A 22,901-nucleotide genomic window follows, 5' to 3' on the forward strand; every position below is an offset into this window, starting at 1 on the left:
CTGCTTCCATCTCTCAGTGAAAAGCGCAGACTTGCGCTTCTTGAGACTTGGCTTTTGGGGGGGGGGACTTTGGTCTTTTCATGACAGGGATGCGAGCAAAGTTGAATTGGCTTTGTGGGAGGGGATTTCGGGCCGGGCCATGGACCCGTCGGCAGCGTCCATTTCATCTCCGGTGTAGGACAAATACCGGCACGCATGAATTCACCATTCCAAAGAGGATTGACTTGCCTTCCACCGACAAGCTCGTCGCTCAGTGGAGCTCCCTTTCAAACCCGCCGCCTGTGCTTCCCGTGTGTCCTCCTCCTCCTCCTCCTCCTCCCGTCACGCCAGCTTCAGTGTCATCCGTGTCAGCCGTGTGTTGTTGTTGTTGTTGTGTGGTAATTGTGGAGCTGTTGTGGATGTTTTGCCGCCGCGTGGACTTTTTTCAGCGTGCTCCACTCTCCCCCAATTCCAGAAGAAGCAGCCCGGCCGTACCCGCGCGCGCCGCCCGTAGCCGTTGGTCCTGCTGACCTAAAGCCACCACAGCGCCGCTCTTTTGTCCCGATCGATATTTTCGACGTCCGGGCGGCGCACTTGGCGATTGCGAAGAGGAAGTACCGCTGCGTCGCTTTTGGCGAGCCAACAAAACACCCCCGACCGCTTTGGCCAATAAAGCAGCTCCAAAAACGTCCCCGCAAGTCCCGGCGCCGTCGAGCCGCTCTGAAAAATGGCGAGGAGCCGTCACGCTATGAATAAAATATGGATCGGGCCGAGGGAGCTCGCCTACTTTTGCTATTTTTAGGGCTGGCGAGCTCAAACAAAGAACCGGCGCGATGTCGCGGCACCCGAGCGGTCCCGCCGACTTTTATCACCCGATCGCCGACTGCCGATGGGAACGGGGGGGCGGACGTCAACCCGAATGAAAATGGCCAAACGCCGCGTCCGAGCTTTCGCGTCGCCTCCGATCGGGAAGCTTTTGGCGGCTCCTGTCGTGACGGGCGGGCCCGGCAGATTTCAAATTGGCCGCGGGGGCTCCGTTCGTCGCTTGAGCTCCTCCGCTCGCCCGCGCGCCCTCGCGGCCATCCCGGACGGAGGGGGAGGTGGAGTCACGCGGAAAGAGGGCGGGGCCGCGCTTGTCGTGACGCCGTGCTTGCTTCCCGCCGTTGTTGCTATAGCGACCGACAACGCTCGTCGTCCCGTTCTCTGTTTTTTGGGTCTCTTGTGGGTTTTTTTACAACGACGACGTGTCCAACCCTTTTGTCTTGTTTTTGTTCTTTCTCGTCTTTCCTCCTCCTCTTCCTGCCCTCCCCTCCTTCCTCCCTCCCTCCCGCTGTCCCACCGGCCCCCCCTCCTCGCCCCCCCTTCCCCTTCCCCCCCCCCACCTCCCTCCCAACAGGATGTGCCTTTGTCACGTTTTCCACCCGAGCTATGGCACAGAATGCAATCAAAGCCATGCACCAGTCTCAGACCATGGAGGTACGCTACCCTCTCATCTTGCACTCGCCGTTGCAATGAATTTGTCTGTCCCTCGGCCCCGCGCGGGCGTACCGCTCGGCGCGCGTCCAACGCCACTTTGAATCCGATAACGGACATTCCCGAAGACTTTTTCGTTCGGTTGCAGCCGACGCGCCCCACGAAGGGGTTCCTGGATGCCACTCGTCGACATGGCTGACGGGCTTGCCGTTGGGAGAGAGTTAGAGGCACGCGAGTCGCTGCTAATAACAGGCTTTGTGTGTGCGTAGATATAAGTGTATCTATAGAGAGAGAGAGAGAGAGAGAGAGAGAACTATCTGTATAGATCGATGGGTTGCTCCTTTGAGGCCGCCGCACAGCGTGTGATGCTTGCGTATGGCAGGCCCAGAGTGAATTGAAAAGGTTTCTCGCAACGATGGAAAGAGTGTCGCTATTCGGCTCGAATGGTCGCACATTGTTCACTACTTGCGTGGCGAACACTGGCACTTTTTGGTGAGCAACAAGCCACTTTGGTTTGGTCAGCTTCTGCAATTTAAAAGTAATTACTTTTGCTCCCACTGACTTTTGGTAAATAGAGTCGGCTTATTGTCTTGGCTGCGTTTCAGCACGCCTGTTCATGGGTGGATGCGCATCTTGTTTTGAGGGAGGAAAAATTGCTATCGCATGACAATGGCTTTTCCGAGACAAAGTCTTTTTTTTTAACTTGTTTTTCAGTCCAACTCCCCCCCCCCCTAATATACATATATATATATATATATATATATATATATACATATAGTGTGCGTGCATGTGCGCGTATGTTGACAGGCCTGTCAGTGTCGTATCCGGCATCTCATTACAACCTGACATTCAGGCGCCACCTGAATGTCAGGTCCAAATGAAGGCGGATGGCAAGGAGCCGATTGGCGCCGCCCCCCGCGCACCCCTCGCGTGCCCTTCTGCCTTTCTGCACGCCCTCTCAAAAAAAAAAAAAAATCTAAACAAATCCAGCAAATCACTGGCGCAAACAAAAGCGACTCCTGCCAGTCAGAATCTCTCAATCTTCTTGCGGACCTGTTAGTTAGTGCTCGCCGGTCATCCTCGTCGTCCGGTCGCTCTCACGCGCGTGCACACGCGCGCACGCGCAGATGATGATGATGATGATGATGAAATAGTTGGAGAAGTCGGGAAATCTCTTTCTGGACTCGGAGATAACTGAGCCCTTGTGGAGCCCTCCGGCTTTGGAGTCGAGCTTCCTGTGTGGAGGGCCATGTGCGTGCGGCGATGCGAGACATCGTTTTGCACTGTGTGTGTGCGCGCGCGCCTCAGAGAAAAAAGGGGCAATCTTACAAGAAGGCATTTTTTTTCACCGCATGACATGATTAGATCAGTTTGAATTCAAAGGGATTGTCACTGGCCCGGCTTTTGTCTGAATATCGAGGTTGCCGGCCACTGCATTAACAAGCAGACGCATGTCGATGGCAGCGTTGCATCACTATGACTTTGAGATCAGCACCGTTTTTGAGTTGAAGATCAAGATTAGGGGGTGACTCGAGAGAGCCACGCAAATGCTTTATTTTTTTTCCCCCCTCCACCCTTTGAAGTGTTTCTTTTTCATGCCGCCGATCCCCCCCCCCCCGTCACCTCCCTCCTCCTCCCCGCAGGGCTGCTCGTCCCCCATTGTGGTGAAGTTTGCCGACACGCAGAAGGACAAAGAGCAGCGGCGTCTGCAGCAGCAGCTGGCCCAGCAGATGCAGCAGCTCAACAGCGCCACCACCTGGGGGAGCCTGACGGGCCTGGGCGGTCTCACCCCGCAGTACTTGGCCGTAAGGACCACTCTTTTTGGACATTTGGCTCATAATGGGGGGGGGAGGAGGGGGGAGCAAAAGATTTGCTGGCCGGCTGGCTCTTTGAATCCCACGGAAATCTTTGCCCGACGGTTTCTCGGCCACCCGAGAACAAAGCCGGCCGGGTCCCGCTATTCTTAGAGGCGAGGAGCTAAATTCGGCTTTTTGTTTCAGCCCAAAGGATGAGCGGTTTTAAAGGTCTTCTCGTCTTTGTTGCCATGACAACCCCCGCCGCAAAGCGTTCCCAAATTAGACATAGAGGCAACGAGCAGCGGGGGCAGGCGGAGGAGGAAAAATGAAGCGGAGTCATTTTTAGGAGCTCTCGGCGGGCCGTCGTTAAAGTTGGACTCTTTCCGCCGCTCGCTCTCATCCGTCTTTTGGCCGCGGCCGAGCGATCGAGCGGCCGCCGCCGCTCGGACCGGAGCCGAAGGTTTACGACGCGGCGGCTTTCGATGGAAAACAAATTTCTCCGCCCCGAGCGCCTTGTCATGTACTACCCCCGTCCCCGCAAGACGAAATGAAAAGGGAGCCGTGCTGCCAGTTGGGCTTTTTTTTTTATTAATCTCTCAGCTCGCCCACCGCTGACAACAAGGCACTCTCACGCGGCCGCACCGGCAGCCCTCCGAAAGGAAGCTGCATTTTTTTTAGAATGTAGCCATCGTTAGCTCGCCAACACACCGGATCGCTGCTCAATACTTGAATTGAATCTTGGATTTCTTGTGGGGGGGTCTTTGTGCACAGTTGCTGCAGCAGGCGACTTCCTCCGGCAACCTGGGCGCCTTCAGCGGGATCCAGCAGATGGCGGGTGAGTCCGCCGAGGGTCCGGCGGGGTTTTTGGAGCGCCGCCCTCTTGTCTTTTTGCGAGCAAAGAGCAGAGCGGATGAAGTGGCCGCACGGAGCCGGGCCCTGGCGCGCGGGTCTTTCGGCCCCAAAGATTGATAAAGCCTCGCAAAGATTTGTCTCCATCTCGTAATGAGGCCAGACGGGAAGTATGCCGCCATCGGGGTCACGCCGCCATCCGTCACGTGCGCAGAGAGAGCGGGGCGCCGTTGAGTGTGTTCTCTTTGGCTTGAGGCGCTTGTTGAATGGTCGCTTGGAGAAAAGTCAACCATGAGAAGAGGAGGAGGAGCAACGAGGGCGACGCGCGGTGGCGTCGATGCGCCAGGGGAGCCTCGTCTTTTGGTCTCTCTTTGGTCTCGGGAGTCTTTGACAGAGCGGCCCGCCCTGGATTTCTTGGAGTCTTTGAGCAAGTGTCCCCGTTCCAGAACGCGTCTCTGCCGGGGAATTGTGCCACCAAACGGAACTTGGGCTGCAATCGCTTGGAATTGCGTTTGCCTCTGCCGCAAGTCTTTCGACCGACTGACTGGCCTCGTCCCGAAAGCTTTGGCACCGCCGGGACTCTGTCACCCGTTTCCCTTCACTCCTGGAATTCTTTGACAAAGTGTCTTTGTCCTGACATTTGTTGCCCTTGGACCGATGACTGGTGAGGTCAAAGGTCACACAAGTACATGGGCCGTTTGGTGCTCACATTCGGACACGACTGGAATCTTTTGAACAAGAGTTGTTGCTTTATAGTTCGACGCATGGTCCTGGCTTGCGTGCGTGTTTTTGTTGAGGGCCGCTCACTGCAGAGTCGGTGCCATCCTTGCGCTGTTTTGGCGACCTCCTGGCACCTGGGCGTGCCTTCCCGTCGTGCGTGTGAGTGTGCGCGCTTGTCGTTTGTGTTGCCATGGAGCGGTATATACGGCCCGACGTATATACGACCCATCCACCAACTCACGCGTCGTCCGGGCGACGGCGGCGGCAAGGCGCCTCGCCGCTCGACAACCGCGCCCGGGAGCCGGCGCGAGACTTGACCGAAGACTCTGTGGCTCGCCTCTCTCTGCAGGTATGAGTGCGCTGCAGTTGCAGAACTTGGCCACTTTGGCGGCGGCGGCGGCGGCGGCGGCGGCCCAAAACTCCGCCAGCCCGTCCACCGCCAACGCCCTGTCCTCCGGCGCCGCCTCCCTGGGAGCGCTGGCCAGCCCAGGTAACGCCGCAGCCCCGCCGGCTCTCGCAGCCGAGCCCGGCGGGAGGCGCCGTCCTCGCCATCATTCACCGACATTGCCACCGAATGCCACCGATCACCCGTCAGCCATTTGTGTGACACCCCTTGTCCCTCCGTCCGTGCGTGCGTGCGTGAGTGAGTCCGCTTGTGTTTGCTCACCTTCTTTGGGCTTTTGTCGGTCCGCTTATTTTGGGCGAGTTCAACGGCCTCTCGGCTGCTTGGTTGGCCTGGTGTTTGCTGTGGTTACCCAAAATGCATATCAGCAATCTTTTGCGGTTGCAGTATTTAGAGAACAAACTTATCAAAGTTACAGAAATTATATGTGTGTGTGTGTGTGTGTGTGTGTGTGTCTCTCTCTCCCTCTCACACACACACACAATTATTTTAAAATTGTTATTGTGGATGCGAAAAATGGGAAATTTAGATCAGACAAAAATGTTTGTGAATTGAAATGACAAAAAAAAACTTGCTGGAAAAAATTTGGAGATACTGTCACCAAAACTTGTGACCGTGAGTGTTGCTAAATATGTGATTATGTCATTGGGACATGTTTTTGTGGAACCATACATAAAAATTGAAATTGGATCAACAAAAGTTGCTGACAGATTGGGTCAGCATTTTGCGTAAGCACGCGGGTCTACGAGTTTGGCACGCGCGAGCACGTGTCCCTTTTTTCTTGTTGTTCTTGGTGGAAGTCGCAACTCACTACCGCCACCCGCTGGCCGCCGGCGGGCGCACCGGCCTGCATGGAACCACCCGTCCATCATCACCTCATGCGCTTGGGGCCGTTCCCGCTCAGAGAGCATTTGTCGTTGTTATTGTATTTGTCGTGCTCTTGTTTTATTTTTTGGGGTGGGGGGGGGTTGGTCGGTTTGTTTCTTCTTTTTTTGGGTTGTTGTTGTTGCTCGCCCAACTTTTCCTGTTTTGCGGCAATGTGGACTTGCTGTCGGCTTTGGGCTTTTTCGCCGGCGATGTTCGGCATCGCGGCCCGGCAGACATTCCTCATGCTGACGGCGTCCGCTCTCTTGCTCTTCCTGTGTGTGCCCGGCAGGGGGCGCCCCGGCCGGCTCCGGCGCAGGCGCCATGAGCTCGCTGACGTCGTTGGGCACCCTGCAGGGACTGGCGGGCGCCACCGTCGGCCTGAACAACATTAACGCGCTAGCAGGTAGCGTCAACAGTGAGTATTGGTGGTGCCATCTGCCCCGCGCTCGTGGAAACGCCCGGCCAGCCGCGACCTACGAGAGCGCCCCATTGGCCGTGACGTTTTGTGACGTTCGGGGCTTTGAAAAGCTGAGGCAATGACCCACATGCTGCTTCACCAACTCATCATACGCACATTCAGGAAGTTTGCTTTTGTTATTTTCCGCAGAATGAATTTGCCTCCCTTAAAACCTCGACACAGGCCTTTGAAAATGAACCGTAGGCGGTGAGTCAACTGCTGCATTAATGACTAAAACCCTCTGACAGGAAGTGTACATGTTGTTCTTGTTTTTCCACGAGAGGCCGCTGATGTAAATCTGCACTCCCCCCCCCCCCCCGTTTTCTGGGGTCTTCATCGGCTCTTGTGACAGGCTAGATTCCACCACATTATTCCCCGCTGACCTTTAGCGCATCCGCTGTAGTAATCCCAACACCACCCCCCGCCCACACACACACACACATACAAAACCTTCAACTGGGGGGGTCTTAAGCACCCCCCGTAACTCGCCCTCATTTAAACACATCTAAACCTTAATTGAATTGCAAAGGTCAGTGGTGCAATTATCCCAGAATAAATGAGTGACCTATAATCCCGAGCGCTGCGTTGATCATTTATTTGCTCGTGTCTGACGGCGAGACGACAGGGCGCAGCCTCCCCCCCGCCCCCCAGACAAGTTGCACTGTGTGGTGAAAAGAAGCCGTGACATACCACTAATGAGCGCTGGATGACTCCACTTCTGTCACCGCCCCCCCCCTCACCCCACAGCCGCAGGCACCACGTGCTGAGTGACCTCGAACTCCCCCCGCCCCCCTCGCCGCGCTCGCCGCAGGCTGGCAAATAACAGCGAGCGGTCGATGGAAATGTTTAAAAGGGACAAAAAAGCAATGAAAGGACTCAATTAACTTCAAGCGGCAAGCAGCTTTCGATTTCAAACAACATTGGAGCATTGTCGAAGGAGTTCCACGCAAGTCCTGTAGGTGTCGGACTTGCAAATCCTCCACAAACTTCAGAGAACCGCTTTCGGCAACAAAGAAGGATCGGCTGGATCTCGTTGTCGTTCTCTCTCTTTTATCTCCTTGCGCATTCCTGGCCTCATTGAAGTGCCCCCCCCCCCCAAATTGCTGTCCCCTTTTCCACAACTGCTAACATTGACAAAAACGAGCAGCCATTTTTCCCCATATTGAACGCAACCGCCGCAACATTTCGGAGCCTCACGGGCGACAGTTTGCGATTCGGCCGTCGCGCCGATGTGATGTTTGTGCGTCGCGGGCGTGTGAAAAGATTGGCAAAAACGACGCGGTTGAGCTAACGAGTAAGCGCACTCTCCTCTCTTTATTGTTGGCTTTGACGTAAAGTTGCTCAAATGCTCTCAGGTATGGCGGCGCTCAACGGCGGCCTGGGCGGCGGCGGGCTGGCCAACGGGGCGGCGGCGGCGGCGGCTGCGGCGGCGGCGGCCGGCACCATGGACGCGCTGACGCAGGCCTACTCAGGGATCCAACAGTACGCCGCCGCCGCCCTGCCCACGCTCTACGGCCAGTCGCTGCTCCAGCAGCAGGGCGCCGCCGGCAGCCAGAAGGAAGGTACGCCCGCCCGGCCCGCTCGCTCGCCGACGCTTCCGTTGGCCTCTGTTGAGTTGCCGTGACGACGGCGGCCCGCCGCGTCCCACCCCGCAGGTCCCGAAGGCGCCAACCTGTTCATCTACCACCTGCCGCAGGAGTTTGGCGACCAGGACATCCTGCAGATGTTCATGCCTTTCGGGAACGTCGTCTCCGCCAAAGTCTTCATCGACAAACAGACCAACCTCAGCAAGTGCTTTGGTAAACGCCTCGCCGCCCACGGCGCAAAGGCGGCGATGCCTCACTGTCAAATGGCTCGCGTACGCCTCGTGGAAACAAAACGGCGACGGGACCCCTGTACGCGTCTTTTTGCGCCGCTTTTCAGGCTTCGTGAGCTACGACAATCCGGTGTCGGCGCAGGCGGCCATCCAGGCCATGAACGGCTTCCAGATCGGCATGAAGCGTCTGAAGGTGCAGCTCAAGCGCTCCAAGAACGACAGCAAACCTTACTGATGTTCGCGCCGCCGCGGCCCCGCTCGGGTAAGTGCCGATGCCCGCGTGCCGTGGCGGCAAACCTGAAATCGGTTGTTGATTTGAAATCTTCGTTTGGCCCGATCAATGTGAAAGAACGACAGATGCGCAAAGCGTCACGTCGGCGAGGAAAGCCAAAAATGCGGAATAAGCTAGCACGTAGCCCCAAAAAAGTGCCGTGAAAGCGTGACTGTGCCGCTGGCTTTTATTTTATTATTATTATTTTTATAATTTTATTTAGAACCCCCCGCCATTTTGTCACATCCCCCCCCCCCCCCACCCTGTTTCTTCCTTCACATGACCAAAAAGTGGCCCCGGACACCAACAACAACAAAAAATGTTGGGGTTCCGAATCGTTGGTGGTGTTGTGCGTAACGCTGCTGTTGTTGTGCTCTCTTTGCCTCTTTCAGAACATCATCTGTAGGCCGCCCCTTCCCCGATAAGAAAAACCCACAAATGTACTCATTCACCACGCCGCCAGACAAAAACAAAAACCAAGGGTCTCAAGGTTGGTGATTTTTCTCACCTGAGCTGAGCCAAGCTCCCCGCCTATGCTGACGCCTACTGAACTGTTTCTTTGGATTTTCACTTTTTATTTTATTTTTTTGTGTTTTTGCATGTGACCTCATGTGGATGTTTTGGTGAGGTGATGACCGCAAATCAATGTGAAAGGAACACAAAAGCTGCACTCATTCGTACGAAAACCATTTATTTTATTTGTCTTCTTGGGTTTTTTTTGGGGGGGGGGTGCATTGGTTTTGTTTTGTTTTGTTGTCCTCTAGCGTCTCTTCCTCTTTTTCTTCCTTTGCGTGACTTTTGACAAAAAAAAAAACACAAAAACAAAAACCAAAAAAATGAATAAATACCCCACCCTGGCGGGAAAAAGGGGGACGCCCACGCACGCGTGGCCCAGCTTAAGACTACTTCCGCACAGTTTGGACTCTGAAGCTCTTTTTACATTTTTCAGGCCGTGTAAAGTTTTTGATAAGGAGTTTCTCATTAAAGTCTATATAGAGAACCACTTTTTGTAGAGTAGTTTCAAAGGGAACAACAACGGGGGGGTGGGGGTGGGGGGGGGTGAATGCTACCTACTTGTGTCACCTTTTGCTCAACTGATTCCCAGACAGACAATCCGTGGTTTCAATGCACATGATGAGATGACCTATATTTTCTACTCTTTCAATGTATGGAGGTACAACCCAAAAAAGACACAAGAAAAACAAACGTCGGTGCTTCTCGTGAGTTTTAGTCCATCATCGCAAGTCCAAGACACTTTTAATTGTGTCATGTTTCTTTTTTTCTTATTTTGGGCTTTTTTTTTTTTTTTAAGAGAAGACTTTAAAAAAAAAAACAATTTACTTGAACAATGGCCGGAGCCTTTCCTAGCAATGTGCTGCGGGTTTTTTTTTTTCCCTTGCTTATCTTGTTGTCGTTTAATTAGCTCTATAAAAATGAGTCAAATCTATATCGATGGAAATGAATCTATAAATCTATATCTTTAATGTCACCTTGTGGAGCATCAATGTCATGATTTGATTTGTCTACGTGATGGCAACCAAATATTTAGATGTGTGTGTGTTTTTGTCTTATAACCGAGATTTAAAAAAAAACAAACAACAAAAAAAAAACAAACCGAAAAGTGAGTTTAGTTCCAAATTGGGAAGACGCGACTTCCTGCCTAGCGCGTGTGCGTGCGTGCGTGCGTCCGTCGACGTCGTCTTCTTCTTCTTCTTCTTCTTCTCTTTGTGACACGATGATGATTTGCTACCATACGTATTTTCTTCTCAGTGTTTTCATATTTAAGAAGTTTTCGCTTTCGAAAGAAAAAACACAAAAGAGTTTGTTCACTTGTGGTCTTGTTGCCTGAGAAAAATGTCCCGTTTGCTTTTTATTTGGATTTTTGTTCTCTTTGTAGAAATGTACAAAAAAAAGTGCCCATGTGTCATAAATCTATATATAAATCTATATAAATATAAATCTCTCTATATATCTCTGGACATGTGCGCACGCGCGCACGCTCTTGTGCAAGACCTCACTTTGTTGTTGTTGTTGTCGTTATTATTGTTCTACTTCTTCTGCTTGTGTCGTGTGGGAGAGCCCCCGAGTGCGAACGCTTCCGCGGGAACCACGCGCACACTTTGCGAACGCGCTCCTGAGCAAGCCTTAGCGGACACGCGTCTGTACACGCAGGCGCGGGCGCGGGCGCGGGCGCTCGCTAGCATGCACCAGCGTACTGACGCGCGCACGCATGTTAGCTTCGCCTCGGACACTCGTCGAGCACAAAATCTCCCTCCGCGCGCGCCTACTTTGCCGCCCCCCACCCCCACCCCCATCCAAGGCATGCTTCTTTTCTACACGACAAGCCCGCTCACCACTGGCCTTAAGCAGGGAGGATGGCGTGCCTCGTCGCTTTTTGTCCCAACGGCAACAAAACAAATCGCCTTTTGAACGCAACCGGGAAAAAAAAGATGCAAAGGTTTTTGGTCCAAGTGGTACATCGGACTCGACGGTTGACAGCTCTTCCAAAGCTGTCTTTTTTTCTTTTGAACGGAATCGTACGGCAAGACGCCTTTTGACTGATGTTTCTCAAACCTTTTTCACGGCGCCCCACCAAAGTGACTAATAATCGACTGCGACATTCAAACTCGAATGCATATACCGAGTACACGCACACACTATTTCTATCTATCGATCGATATTTGTGTGGCTGAAGAGATGTTGAAGTAAAAGGAGGCGTTCACTTGACAAGCACAAGCGCGGTTCCTCTCTGGGTTTGTTTTTGTTTGTTTTTCAAGAGGGTGTTGTTCTCGTTTTGTTTCACTTCGCCTCGGGGGCTCTCGTGCCGATTGTAACTTTGGATCTTGTCACTTCTCTGTCAGCTTTCCTGAATTAATCACATGGTTAACTAAGTGCTATTTATGGAAACAAAATGGGGAGATAAGAAAAATCCCCAGCTTGTGGTTTCTTTGCATTTTGACTCGTCGAGTGTTTTGAAGCATCTAGAAAATGTCTGTGTGTGTGTTTTTTGCCAAATGATGCTTGTTCTCGTTCGATTTTTATTTGTTCTCTTAAAAACTATCAAGAGTAAAAAAAAAAATTTTGGTAAGTGGTTTTCTTGGTTGTGTTTTTGTGGAGCGAAGCCAAAGTTGGCCACCGCCGATGGGGAACAACAACAACAACGCGATTGCCGGTGCGGGCTTTCCCATTTCTACAATCGAGTGTACTTATGCATCATTTTGTACCAGTGCCACTACTTTTATACTGGACATTCAAGGAAACGGGGAAAAGGAGAGGAACAAAAAAACAAACCATCCCACAAACAAAGCGCTGCCTGTGCGGCCCGATGCCGTCAAAGTTTGACTTTTCTTTGCCACGGTTTTTTTTTGGTTTGTTGTTGTTGTTGGGGGTTTTTTTCCCTTTCTCTCCTCTGGGAGGGTCGCGACCTTTTTTCCCGGTGTGGTCACCGAAAGGGTCGTCGGATGCCCCCCCCCCCCAACTATTTAGTGCTCTCGAGTGGCTTGTTCTTGTGCGTATTCGTTTTGGGGAAGAACACGAGTACAAGTAGTTGTCGGGTTTGCTTTTTCGCTCTTTGGATTTCTGCCGTTTTTCTCTGTCTACCAAACGTGTGAGCAAAAAAAAAAAAAGGGTCAGCGTTTTTGTTTTGTTCTTCGTTTGGTCAACGTTTATTCCGGTGTGATGCCTTTTTTTTTTCTTCCGTCTCCTATATTAAAACCATGTTTTCCTACCACTGGTCCCGCCTTGCTCTTTTCCGCGCATGGCCGCCGGCGAGGCCGTATGGCGTGTCGAGCTCCGCGTGGGCTTGTCTTCTTGCCTTCGTCTTCCACTTTGGTGCTTTGCCACCTCCAACGAACACAAATTCCAAAGCTGGCGACTTTGCAGAAAATTCTTTGACTGTTTATTTAGGTGTGGGGGGGGGGGCGGTTAGGTGACCTCGTTCTCCTGCCCTATTTGTTCTACATGTTTTCACTCTTTGTAGCCATCATTTTCTTTTCGTGTCCTCATTTTCAGGTGTTGCAATTGATTTTGTTGGGAGTGTTTTTTCATTGAATGTGTCCCCTTTTTTTACTTTTGAATAGATAGTTGTATTATTTTCATCTGGATTCTTCCCACAATATTTGTGTTCCCTTATTCTTATTTGTATGTATTTTTCTTTTGATAATTCGCTCTCTTGAATGTAGATTTTTCTGTGATCATTTTCATTTCTTGTCAAAAACAAATATTTCAGCGTTAAAAAAATCATAAATTGAAAAGCCTAAAATATTTCTCGAAAGAAAATAAACACGACTCAATTAATATAAACATGTATCAATAAAATGAACTGCCTCGAAAAATTTTCAAGAATTTCAAATGGATAGATGATAAAATAACCAAAACGCGCACCCCGGACCCCCCCCCCCCCCCCCGCAAGAACGAAAGGACCTCACACTTGGCAGCCAATTTTTATTTTTCGCAAAGCGGATCAATGGAAGACATGAAAGCGTCGTCAGAGTCATGCCGGATGACGAAAAGGAAGAAATCCAGGTCACCGTCCAGAAAGATCAAAAGAAAACGGATGGACAGGAAGGTGTCATGTGAAGATTTGCACACAGAAAAAGGCACAAGTTAAATCGTCGGGTGAGTTTCTTCATTCGTGACGGTACATTTCTAAATGCAAAAAAAAAAAACTTGTTGTGCTTTAACGGTACTTTTCTGCTCTCTTGTGGCTACTTGGGGTACTTCAATGCAAATTCCAAAGAAGAATTGCAGCATTTATTCGGCATTCTTGAAAGTCCATCCATCCATTTTCCCACCCGCTTTATCCTCACAAGGGTCGCGGGGGTGGGGGGGGGGGTCCGTGAGGAGAGAGCCCAGTGTTTTATCAGTAACGTTTTTCCTCTAATAGTGTCACTTTTTGACCGACAAGTGCAAAATTAAACTTAAGTAAACAATTGTGATGCACGAGTGACATTTCGAATGTTGGCGTTCCAAATGAGTTAAACTCGGTTGCTGTTTTGTCATGTTTTTGGTTGATTGGTTGTTTTTCGGTGAGAAATTATAGTTTTGAAAAGTGGGAATATTTTGGGGTGGGGTACAGTGATGGCAAAAAAAATGGCAGGGGGACTTAACGTTGGCGTCCACTTGTACTGATGCATTCAAGTGAGCCCGGAAGTGGCTCGCGGAGGGGTCGCGCGGGCGGCGCATCGCTACCTGGCTGCCTGACGTCCACCTCCGCGGCAGTTTGAGAAGTGGCCCAGACTTCCTGGTACACATGGCCGGCCAGGGAAGGAACCGTGCCGGCGTCGAGTTGAACGCAAGGTGAGGCTCGGTGGTGGTCGACTGAGTAAAGGGGGGGGGGGGTCAAATTGTCGCCAGGGCTTGGGGCATCTGTCAGGGAGGAGGGGTTAAGGGGACACTGCATCACCGCGGGCTGAATTGACTCACGGCGCTCCGTTCGAGCTTGGTCAAGTGGCAGTCCACTCAAAACATGGCTTTATTGGACTCTGTTGAGAGTCTTATTTTATTCTGCGGCTTTATTTCCACTATGCCAAAGAGCGCGATGTCAGTTTTGTAATTGTAAACTTGGTGTTTGTTTGTATTCACCGAGGCCTACCGAGCAAACACACAAGTGTGGAGCTAGCCGATTAGCCCGAGTCGTCTTCCGATGTCTTCCTTCAAAATAATTGTCGTGTACAAATGTCATGATTGAAAAGCGTGTCGTGCGTGTAGGGAACTTCTCGAGCTGTGCTTAGCAGAGAGCCAAGTCATTGTAATGAATCGTGTGGATGAAAAACTCGTCCAAAGACGGCTAAGAGGTGTAATTCGAAAGGTAAACCAGTGCAATTCTGCTTTAGATTGGTCGACAACTTCCGCCAACGCCGCCCGTTCGTGCCTTCTCACTGGCTGTCTCGTGAGTCCGAGTTTGCCGATTGGCCGAGACGAGCTGTCGATCAACATGACGCGCGCAGGGTGCTCGCACGCAGATTCGATGTTGGTGTCAACATAATCCAACGCTTCCCTTATTTTACGCACTTAATAAACAAACAAACAAAAAAATCGGAATTGACGAAAGGTGAACACAAAGCTTGTTCTGTGTGGGGAAGAAAGACGGTGTTGCTGTTGTGACGGACGAGAGTCAAGTTCGTGGACGAAGCTCAGGTGAAGCAATACATTTTCACAATAAGATTTCATTTCTTCTCAACAAACGCGATTCTCATTCCTGTAACGGCCATGAACCCTGTTAGGAAATATGACATTATTGTTGACTCTGCCGTCCTGATAACTGTGACAGGAAGTGATCTCACTTTGCTTGAGAGTGGTGCGTCTTTCCATCGCTGCCGTCCTCCTCCAGGGTAATGCGGCTTAGCTGCAGTTGGAGGCTTTGCGCTTAGAAATGGACTTTTATGTGTGTCGAAGTGTGACCCAGTAAACCAGTACAAGGCGAGGAAAACGTCATCCGGCCAGCATGCCCTGGTTGTCGTGGGCTCTGCGCCCGCCTTCCCGGTGTGTGATGACAGCAGCAGGATGTGTCAGGCCGGTACTATTTGCCTGATCAGCTTTTATTGGAAACATTGTGTCCTTGGCTTTTGGTGCGGGGGGGGGGGGGGGGGTCAAGTAAGAATGAGTGGATTTTGACATCCTCCCACAAGCTAACACACAGGCAAGATTCAATGGCTCAGGTTGTCGAGTGGCGGTCTCCCAACTCTGAGGTAGTGGATTCGATCCCCGGCCCTTGTAACCGAGGCAAAGTGCCCTTGAACACGAGAGTGAACCCCCAGTTGCTCCGGATGCTGCGTCACCAGGAGGCAAACGAGGAGTCAGTGTTGAAGCGCTTTGAGCGCCTCCTAGGTGGAAAAGCGCCATCGGAGCCAAAGCCCGTTGAGCCGAAAAGTTGTTTTTCTGAACGGAGTTTGACTGCCAACAGAAAAAGATGCGGCTCTGTCTTTGAATGACTCCAAATGTGTGTGCGGCGCAAATGCGGTGGCGTCTCGGGCTTCCTTCCAAGTCATTTTCTTTGCGTGTGCAGGTCATGAGCGCCTCGAGGAAGGAGAAAGTGGAGAACGAGCGCACCCGTCCGGAGATCGGCCCGGCGCGCCCCACCCCCGCGCTCCTATCATGAGTGAGTTGAAGTCTTGAATTTGGGACTTTTTTCCTGATGATTCTTAAAATGGAGTTAAACGGGCGTATTCAAAGGTCATCCCGTCGGGGCTGTTTGGATGACACGTCATGACGGTTTTCTGTCTTGTCTTGATGAAAGACGTGTGTGTGTGTGTGTGTTGTCGGAGCGAGGATGCGGGCGGAGGTTCAAGACAGGAAGGAAGCTTCGCTGGATTGTGATTACATCTGGAGGCAAACAGGGCAGCGAGAGGAAATGAAGCCTGGGGGCATGAGCGCTTTAATGAGTGCTCATGCCCACCTCGCGCCCCCAAATTTAGCGTGGAAATGAAACTCCCCCAGAATGCTCCCAAGACAAAATGCTGGTCACTCCATTGCATTGAGTCTTGTTATCCTTCAGCGCATTTTTCACGTCGGGGCGAGGAGAAACTGAACTGCGCTCTTTGTGAAAGCCCCTCGTCCGCGGCGGCGCTCGGCCGTCCAACAGAGCCGGCCTTGTGCGCTCCTTCAGTCCTCGTCGTTGTTTGGCTGGGGGAATGTCGCGAGTGGGAATAAGGGCGGGCGCAACACGTGCGAGCGCTTGCGGCGCTCGGATCTCCCCGCCCCATCGCGACGGCACGGGTCGCGAGGGTGCCGTTCAGGGATGAACCCGCCGCCGGAAGGCTGCCGAAAAGGTAACGACAACGCCGCACCTTTGGGCTCGGGACTCCAAGGTCAGGCGGGGTCACTTTTTAGGGGTCAAGGAGTGCAACCATCATTTTTGAGTGTGTGCGTCGTGCCAGACAAATGATTGTTGTTGAATTCTGATGGCGTCATAGTTCAGGGCAAACGGTGCGGTGTCGTCATTGTTGGAATGGCTTGAATCGGTGGGGGGGGGGAAATGGCAATTCGCGGTGAGTGATCGAGCAACATTTCAAAGCGTTATTTGTTAAATGTTATTTTTAAAGCCGTTATTTGTTTTTCGAAATGTGGTTTTCAACTGAGATTTCTGCAAGCGTTTTTTTTCTCCTTTTTGTTTTGAAGACATCAGGACTGTCGTGTCCAAAAAGGTCAGTTGGAATTCCTTTGGTGGTGGTCGCTATGGAAACATGACCGTGTTTGCCAAGTTGTTTTTGTGGTTGAGCTCACCAAAAAAGCGACTTTGCCATTTTAATAAACAAAAACACTCCCACCCCTTTACAAAGGTACGAAATTATTTGCTCAGGTTGCACTTTTACCTGAGAAACTTCCAAACAGACCACCAAGAGCCAACAAGTGGAGCATTTTCAACATGCTTTTCGTTCCAATTTTTGTTCGTCTTTGTCTTCATTCTCCCTTATATCATGTCGTGTGTGTGTGTCTCAGCGACTGACAGCGATCAGGATGCCGCTGTGAAACTGGAGCAGGAACGGGCCGAGATTGTGGCCAAGTACGCAAAGGTTGGCATGCTCTCTTCTGCACATTTCACACACACACACACACATTGTCCGGGCCGTCAAGATGCTGGGACAAGATGCCGACGGTTCCCGGTCGAGTTGCCGCCGTGAAAACGTGTCGTCGTCATCGTTGTCGTCGCAGGGCAAAGAGGCCACCGTGGAGCCCTGGGAGGACATCGACTTCAACCTGTACAAGGTCATCGACCGCTTTGGCTTTGTGCAGTAAGGACGCACGCACACACGTAGTGCCAGGAGAAGGGGGGGGGGGGGGGTGCAAATGGCTAAAGGCCTTCCCTCTTTGTTGTTTTGAAGCGAGAAGGAGCTCCCGTCCTACGACGCGGCGGAGGAAAAGGTGGTCGGTCTCGCCCGATTCCCGGCACCCGTCGTCGATTGCGAATAACCCCTTCTTGATTGGCCCGCGCAGCACAAGCACACGGAGTTGGAGAGGACCGCCAAGTGGCTGAAGATGCTGAAGAGTTGGGACAAATACAAGAACAGCGAAAAGGTGATTTGTCGACGCTCGCGCGACGGCCCTCCGAACGTCCCACCTGGATTTGTGGTCCCGCCCAGCTGGCGCGGAGGGTCTACAAGGGGATCCCGCTGCAGCTCCGGGGCGAGGTCTGGTCGCTGCTGCTGGACGTCCCCCAAATCAAGGAGGAGAAGAAGGACTTCTACGAGGTGGGAAGCGCGCCGCTCGCGGCCTCGGTGGTTGCCGTGCCGGCGCGCTGACCTCGGCGCCGCCTCCGGGCGCTCCGCAGAAGCTGAAGGCCGGAGCCAAGGGCTCGTCTCCGGACGTGCGCCAAATCGACCTGGACGTCAACCGCACCTACAGGGATCACATCATGTTCATGCATCGCTACGACGTCAAGTGGGTCCCCGGCGACGCGCTCCGTCGGCTCCGCCCCGTCTCGCCTCTCAGCCTTTTGTTTTGCCGTCGCAGGCAGCAGGCCCTGTTCCACGTGCTGACGGCCTACTCCGTGTACAACAAGGTGAGTCCCGCGCCAAGACGTCCGGAGCCAGAGAGGCAGCTTTGCGTCTTTGCAGGAGGTCGGCTACTGCCAGGGCATGAGTCAGATCACGGCGCTGCTGCTCATCTACATGAACGAAGAAGACGCCTTCTGGGCTTTGGTCAGGCTGCTGTCGGGACACAAGCACGCCATGCACGGTGGGGAGCCGCCGCCGCCTCGCCCTCGGCGGATTCTGATGCCGTCCGTTTCCCGCCTAGGCTTTTTCGTCCCCGGCTTCCCCAAGCTGATGCGCTTCCAGGAGCACCACGACCGCATCCTGAAGAAGATGATGCCCAAGCTCAAGCGTCACCTGGTGAGAAATCGCCCATTCCCGGAGGATGAAATTCACTGCCGAGCGCCTGCGTGCCTTGCTCACGGGTTGCGTCTCCTGCAGGACAGCCAGGAGGTCCTCACCAGCCTGTACACCATGAAGTGGTTCTTCCAGTGCTTCCTGGACAGAGTGAGCGCTCGGCAAAACGCGCAGCCCGCCTCTGGAAGCGGCGCCCCCACCCGCTGTAAAGAGCTGCCCTTTTGTTTTTGTCCTCCCAGACTCCCTTCACTCTCACTCTCAGGATCTGGGACATCTACATCCTGGAGGGCGAGAGGACTCTTCCCGCCATGTCCTACACCGTCCTCAAACTGCACAAGAGTGAGTCCGCCTCGCGCCGTCGCCGGCGTGGAGAGAGAACGGCGCGCCTCATTTGGGCAGCGGATGTAAGCTCGGCTGCGTTGTCCCCAGAGCACCTGCTGAAGTTGACCATGGAGGAGCTGGTGGACTTCCTGCAGGTGACCTTGTCCAAAAATTTCTTTTTCCATGATGACTTTGTGGTGGAGCAGCTGCAAGTCTCCATGGCGGAGCTCCGAAGGGCCAAGTTGGAGCTGCCCGCGCCAGGTACTGCTTTTGAAGTCGGAGTAGGGTGAACCCCCCCCCCCCCCCCCCTTTGCCGCCGGCCGATGTTCGGCACTCAGCCAGACGGCGCGGAGGGGCGCAACGCGTTTGACATTTCGACGCACTTGTTGAAAATGTTGCCGAGCGCCCGCTGTCAAGGAACGGGAGACATGGAGAAAATGAAAGGGTCTCGCTCGTTCCAAGTTGCTTCTTTGTCACTCCCGGTTGACGTTCGCTGTCATTTCAGCCGACCGAAGTTTGCAGGCACACCGAAATTCGAAACAATTGCATCTTGCAAGCTTGCCGCTTTGCGGCGGCTGCGGCCGACCGAGTGCGGGGCTTGTTGTTTGTCTTCTGCTTAACCTTCCTCTCTCCTTGCTCTTCTTCTGAACAAACGTTAGTCAAGCACTACAAAAAGGTGGCGATGAGCGGGTGCCGCATTCGCTCCTACGACGCCAACCGGTGGGATTTCCTGACTGCTCCCCCCCCCCCCCCCTCTCTTCCCATGTCCATCCGTCTGGCAGTCCGTCCGTCCTGTGTGTGGTTTGTCTGTCCAGCGCGCGGGCCTTACTTGGCACGACCTTTACTTTGAGATGCCTTGCTTTGTTGTGGAGCCCCTTCATTGGCTGGCACTGCTTCTTTCTTGTCGCCGTCATTGTTGAAATAATGCACCCCCCCCCCCCCCCCGCCCAAAAATAATAATAATAATAATCTTGCGCTCGATGGCGATGAAGAAAGAAAAATCGTGGTACTCAACCGGGCACCACGTTCTCCTGCCAGTTAAAAATGACCATCTTTGAGAAATTCAGCTCTCCAAGGCCGTTGAACCTAGAAACATGAAATATGCTCAACCTGTCAATCATGGGTAGACTCAAGAGGCCACGCCCAAAGGGAGACAGGAAGTCGGCCATTTGGGCTGGTTTCCAAGGATCATCGCCCCCTAGAGGAGTTGTTGAAAATTCCGTTCTCGAAGCCGGTTTGACGAAGCAACGTGAACGTGCGCTTGTGTTGAACTCGTCGCGGCGACCGCCGCCCCGTCGTCAGGCTCCGGGGGGCCCGTTTGGTTCCCGAGGCATCTTCCCAAAAGGGCTCTCATCCTAAGACCCAAAGTGTCTCTCAGTTTTGTGTCACTGAACGTAACTGTCCTTCTTCGCCAGTGGACTTGCATGACTCCATGTCCCCCGTTGTGTTGTGACTCTGCGCCGCCTCCTCCGCGAACGACTTTGCCTTCCGCCGGATTCCCCGTGTGACTTTTCATTCGGTTGCTCTGTTTGCGGTCTCGCAGGTCGAGATGAGGAGTTCCCCAAGAAGCCTCTCGGGCAGCTTCCCGAGATGGAAGTGAACCACGTGGCCAACGGCCAGAGCCACGCGGAGCCGGCCGAGCCCCCGGAGGCACCCGCTCCGGTGCCGAGTCGCTTCCGCCGGGACTCGCCGGACAAGTCCATACGCCGGCGTAAGGCCGCCGACGCCAGGGACGGTCACCTCAAGGTGGCCTCCAACGGGCTGCGCTGGCCAGAACGGGGGGCGACGCCCACTCCCGGGCCGCAGAGAGACCACGACCCCGACGCCGCCTCCGTTGCTCACCGCGACGTTGGTCCTCGTTGGTTCAAACCCTCCGAGACCAAGCTGGAAGCGGCCAAAGCCATGGCGGCCCGAGAGAAGCGGGCGGCGGCGCCGTCTCCCGCCCCTATCCCGGCCCACGACGGCCAGGATGACGACCGGCGGGCCGAGCGCGGTTCCAACGCCTCCCAGTACGACAATGTACCGGGACTGCTGGAGCCGGAGTTTGAGATCCTGGAGCTGGAGAGACCCCCGACCAGGATGCGGACTCCTCGGAATGAGACACTCTCGTACGGCGTGGCGGCCAGAGTCCCTGGGTACGGCGGGAATGTGCTTCCAGCGCATTCTGAATCCAGGATGCCCTCGCACCCTCCTGCGCTGTCGTTTGCCCACCATCAGCCAGCGGGAGTCCAGAACCGCTTCCCCATAAATCAAAACCACTACAAGGCCCCCACTCAGGTCCCCATATTTCACCCAGGGTCGAGACACTACGACGCGGCCGCCGGGGATCAAACCTATGCCGCCGCCAGGCGACCGGCCGGCACCATCTCCCCGGAGCGGGCCCTCATGGACTACCTGGCGACCCACCGCAGGGAGCCGCCGCCCAACCGCCGCAGTCCTAGACTGCCACCCTTGCAGCTGGGAAGCGCCGCCACCCCCATCTACCTGCAAAAGCTCACCTCCGCCGCTCACGTCCACGGCCCTTTGGACTACAGATTCGAGGGGCGCGCCGAGTACCCCCCGGAAGGGCGGATCCCCGGGTCCCAGTGGGGCCCGGAGGAACCGCCGCAGTCTCTAGGCGGGATGCCTCGCTCGCCCAGCTTCCAGAGAGCCCAGATGTCTCCCGTGGACACGTTTGAGTTCCCGGAGGACGAAGGCGGCGGGACGCGGCGGGGGTTCATGCCCCAACAGCTCCCCCGCCTGTTCGGAGGGAAGTACTACAGGCACGCGCAGGAGGCCTTCGCCATGCAGGAGTCCATGCTGCTCTGACCGCAGGGAAGGCCGCTCGAGCGCCCACGCTCACGTACCGCTTGGCTCTTTGTGCACTTCAGTGCACTGGTAGGACAGCCATTTCCTACTCGCCGTGTTTTTTCACTACTGACTTGGGCATGAATGCTCAAGCCGCTTCCCATGCCGGAGGCAAATCAGAGGCGCGCCAGCCTCTTACCTATTTACTTTCCGCTAATTTAAAACTTACAAAGAAAGGCTGAAGATTGAATTTTATTTTTGAGTGCCAGTCTTAACAAGAGGCATCGTTATGTGTGTGCGCGCGTGTGTGTTGAGGGAGAGAGATGGCTACATCTTTTAAAGTTGGATATGTACAGTGTGTTTGTCAATATTCTTGCAGATGAAAAGTGAGCCTCCATCTTTATTTTTTTGTTACTAGTACAAATTGACACTGGAGCTCAGTTAACACCTACCAGGGTTTACTTGCAAGCACAGGAAGGAACTCAAGTTCGCCGCGACTTTCAAACACCTCCATTTTTAGTTTTTGACTACAACGCGTTGATCCCTGATGAACTGATGTGCAATTTTTTTGTTTTAATGCACTGTGACTACTGGACCGCCGTCTTTTTTTTTGTTGATGATTACAAACACAAATTGCATTTGTGAGGGCTAATATTCAGTTTTTGTGTCTGGTGGCATCGCTACATTTATAATGTAACTTAGATGCTGTTTTTTTTAATATATATAATTGACATTTGTTATTCATGTTTGTCTTTGAAGATGCTCTAATCTTGACTTGGACAAGTTGCAGTCAAAGTTTGTGTGAACTCGCGTTAAGGTTTTTTGTCAACGCTGTCAAGTGGACTACTGTCTTGCGGAAGGCAAAATGCGACGGTGGCGCATTTGAATGCTGCGTCTTGTTTCGGCTGTTTGACATTGCTCAAGTTTTCTTTGTCCGAAGACTAACTGCACACGTGCATTTGAATATTTTTGCTGAATAAACAAAGTTGAAGTGGAAAATGAGACTGTTTGTTACATTTATTTGGGTGAATTGTTACTTCACTTCACACGTCCATCCGATCCGCTTCTCCTCAAGAGGGTTGCGCGGCGTGCCAGAGCCTATCCCAGACGTCCTCTTTGGGCAGTTGGCGGTGGACAACCTCGAGCGGTTGCCAGCCCATCGCAGGGCACACAGACGAATAACCATCCGCGGGACAATTTCGAGTGGTCCTTTGCCCTGCCCTGCACGTTTTTTGGGAACGTGGGAGGAAACCAGAGTCCCCTGAGGAAACCCAGAACATTGTTCCACATCAGTGACAAAGCCCAATTTCCCAACGGCAACGTGTAGGTGTCCCA

General features: G+C 53.2%; 2 protein-coding genes across 11 annotated transcripts in view; both read left to right on the plus strand.

Moving 5' to 3' along the window:
• celf2 (cugbp, Elav-like family member 2) overlaps positions 1 to 12,364 on the plus strand; it is a 35,856-nt gene extending 23,492 nt beyond the window's left edge. The window contains exons 7-15 of one of the 4 annotated variants that reach the window (XM_086103261.1): positions 1,376 to 1,455; positions 3,096 to 3,257; positions 4,020 to 4,083; positions 5,167 to 5,307; positions 6,377 to 6,502; positions 7,900 to 8,106; positions 8,200 to 8,343; positions 8,468 to 8,622; positions 9,024 to 12,364. In XM_086103261.1, coding sequence (XP_085959387.1) covers positions 1,376 to 1,455; positions 3,096 to 3,257; positions 4,020 to 4,083; positions 5,167 to 5,307; positions 6,377 to 6,502; positions 7,900 to 8,106; positions 8,200 to 8,343; positions 8,468 to 8,595 — 1,052 coding nt within the window. In that variant the 3' untranslated portion in view covers positions 8,596 to 8,622; positions 9,024 to 12,364. The remainder of the gene's footprint in view (positions 1 to 1,375; positions 1,456 to 3,095; positions 3,258 to 4,019; positions 4,084 to 5,166; positions 5,308 to 6,376; positions 6,503 to 7,899; positions 8,107 to 8,199; positions 8,344 to 8,467; positions 8,623 to 9,023) is intronic. The other 3 variants (XM_086103262.1, XM_086103263.1, XM_086103264.1) reach the window with 3 other exon arrangements.
• Positions 12,365 to 13,762: 1,398 nt separating this feature from the next.
• On the plus strand, positions 13,763 to 22,565 carry usp6nl (USP6 N-terminal like). 7 transcript variants are annotated; one of them, XM_086103259.1, is made up of 14 exons: positions 13,763 to 13,929; positions 15,638 to 15,730; positions 17,071 to 17,144; positions 17,284 to 17,363; positions 17,454 to 17,493; positions 17,566 to 17,646; positions 17,712 to 17,819; positions 17,900 to 18,009; positions 18,082 to 18,130; positions 18,186 to 18,306; positions 18,367 to 18,608; positions 18,698 to 18,797; positions 18,888 to 19,040; positions 20,323 to 22,565. In XM_086103259.1, exons 2-14 carry the CDS (start codon positions 15,727 to 15,729, stop codon positions 21,585 to 21,587), a joined length of 2,427 nt encoding a protein of 808 aa, XP_085959385.1. In that variant the 5' UTR covers positions 13,763 to 13,929; positions 15,638 to 15,726; the 3' UTR covers positions 21,588 to 22,565. The 7 variants fall into 7 exon arrangements, with proteins under 7 accessions (XP_085959385.1, XP_085959386.1, XP_085959382.1 ...); XM_086103260.1 differs by lacking the exon at positions 13,763 to 13,929 and adding an exon at positions 14,046 to 14,769; XM_086103256.1 differs by lacking the exon at positions 13,763 to 13,929 and adding an exon at positions 14,889 to 15,148.
• The last annotated feature ends 336 nt before the right edge of the window (positions 22,566 to 22,901 follow it).

Source organism: Hippocampus guttulatus, chromosome 22 (assembly GCF_054856545.1).
Source record: "Hippocampus guttulatus isolate MCC_2025c chromosome 22, RoL_Hgut_1.0, whole genome shotgun sequence".
Lineage (NCBI taxonomy): Eukaryota > Metazoa > Chordata > Actinopteri > Syngnathiformes > Syngnathidae > Hippocampus > Hippocampus guttulatus.

Bases quoted from the DNA above. Each gene is read 5' to 3' on its own strand.
- usp6nl (XM_086103253.1), top strand. From the start codon at position 16,815: ATGACCGTGTTTGCCAAGTTGTTTTTGTGGTTGAGCTCACCAAAAAAG. The intron at 18,010-18,081 runs GTGGGTCCCCGG...TTGCCGTCGCAG, and splicing joins ATGCATCGCTACGACGTCAA to GCAGCAGGCCCTGTTCCACG. The intron at 19,041-20,322 runs GTACTGCTTTTG...GCGGTCTCGCAG, and splicing joins GTTGGAGCTGCCCGCGCCAG to GTCGAGATGAGGAGTTCCCC.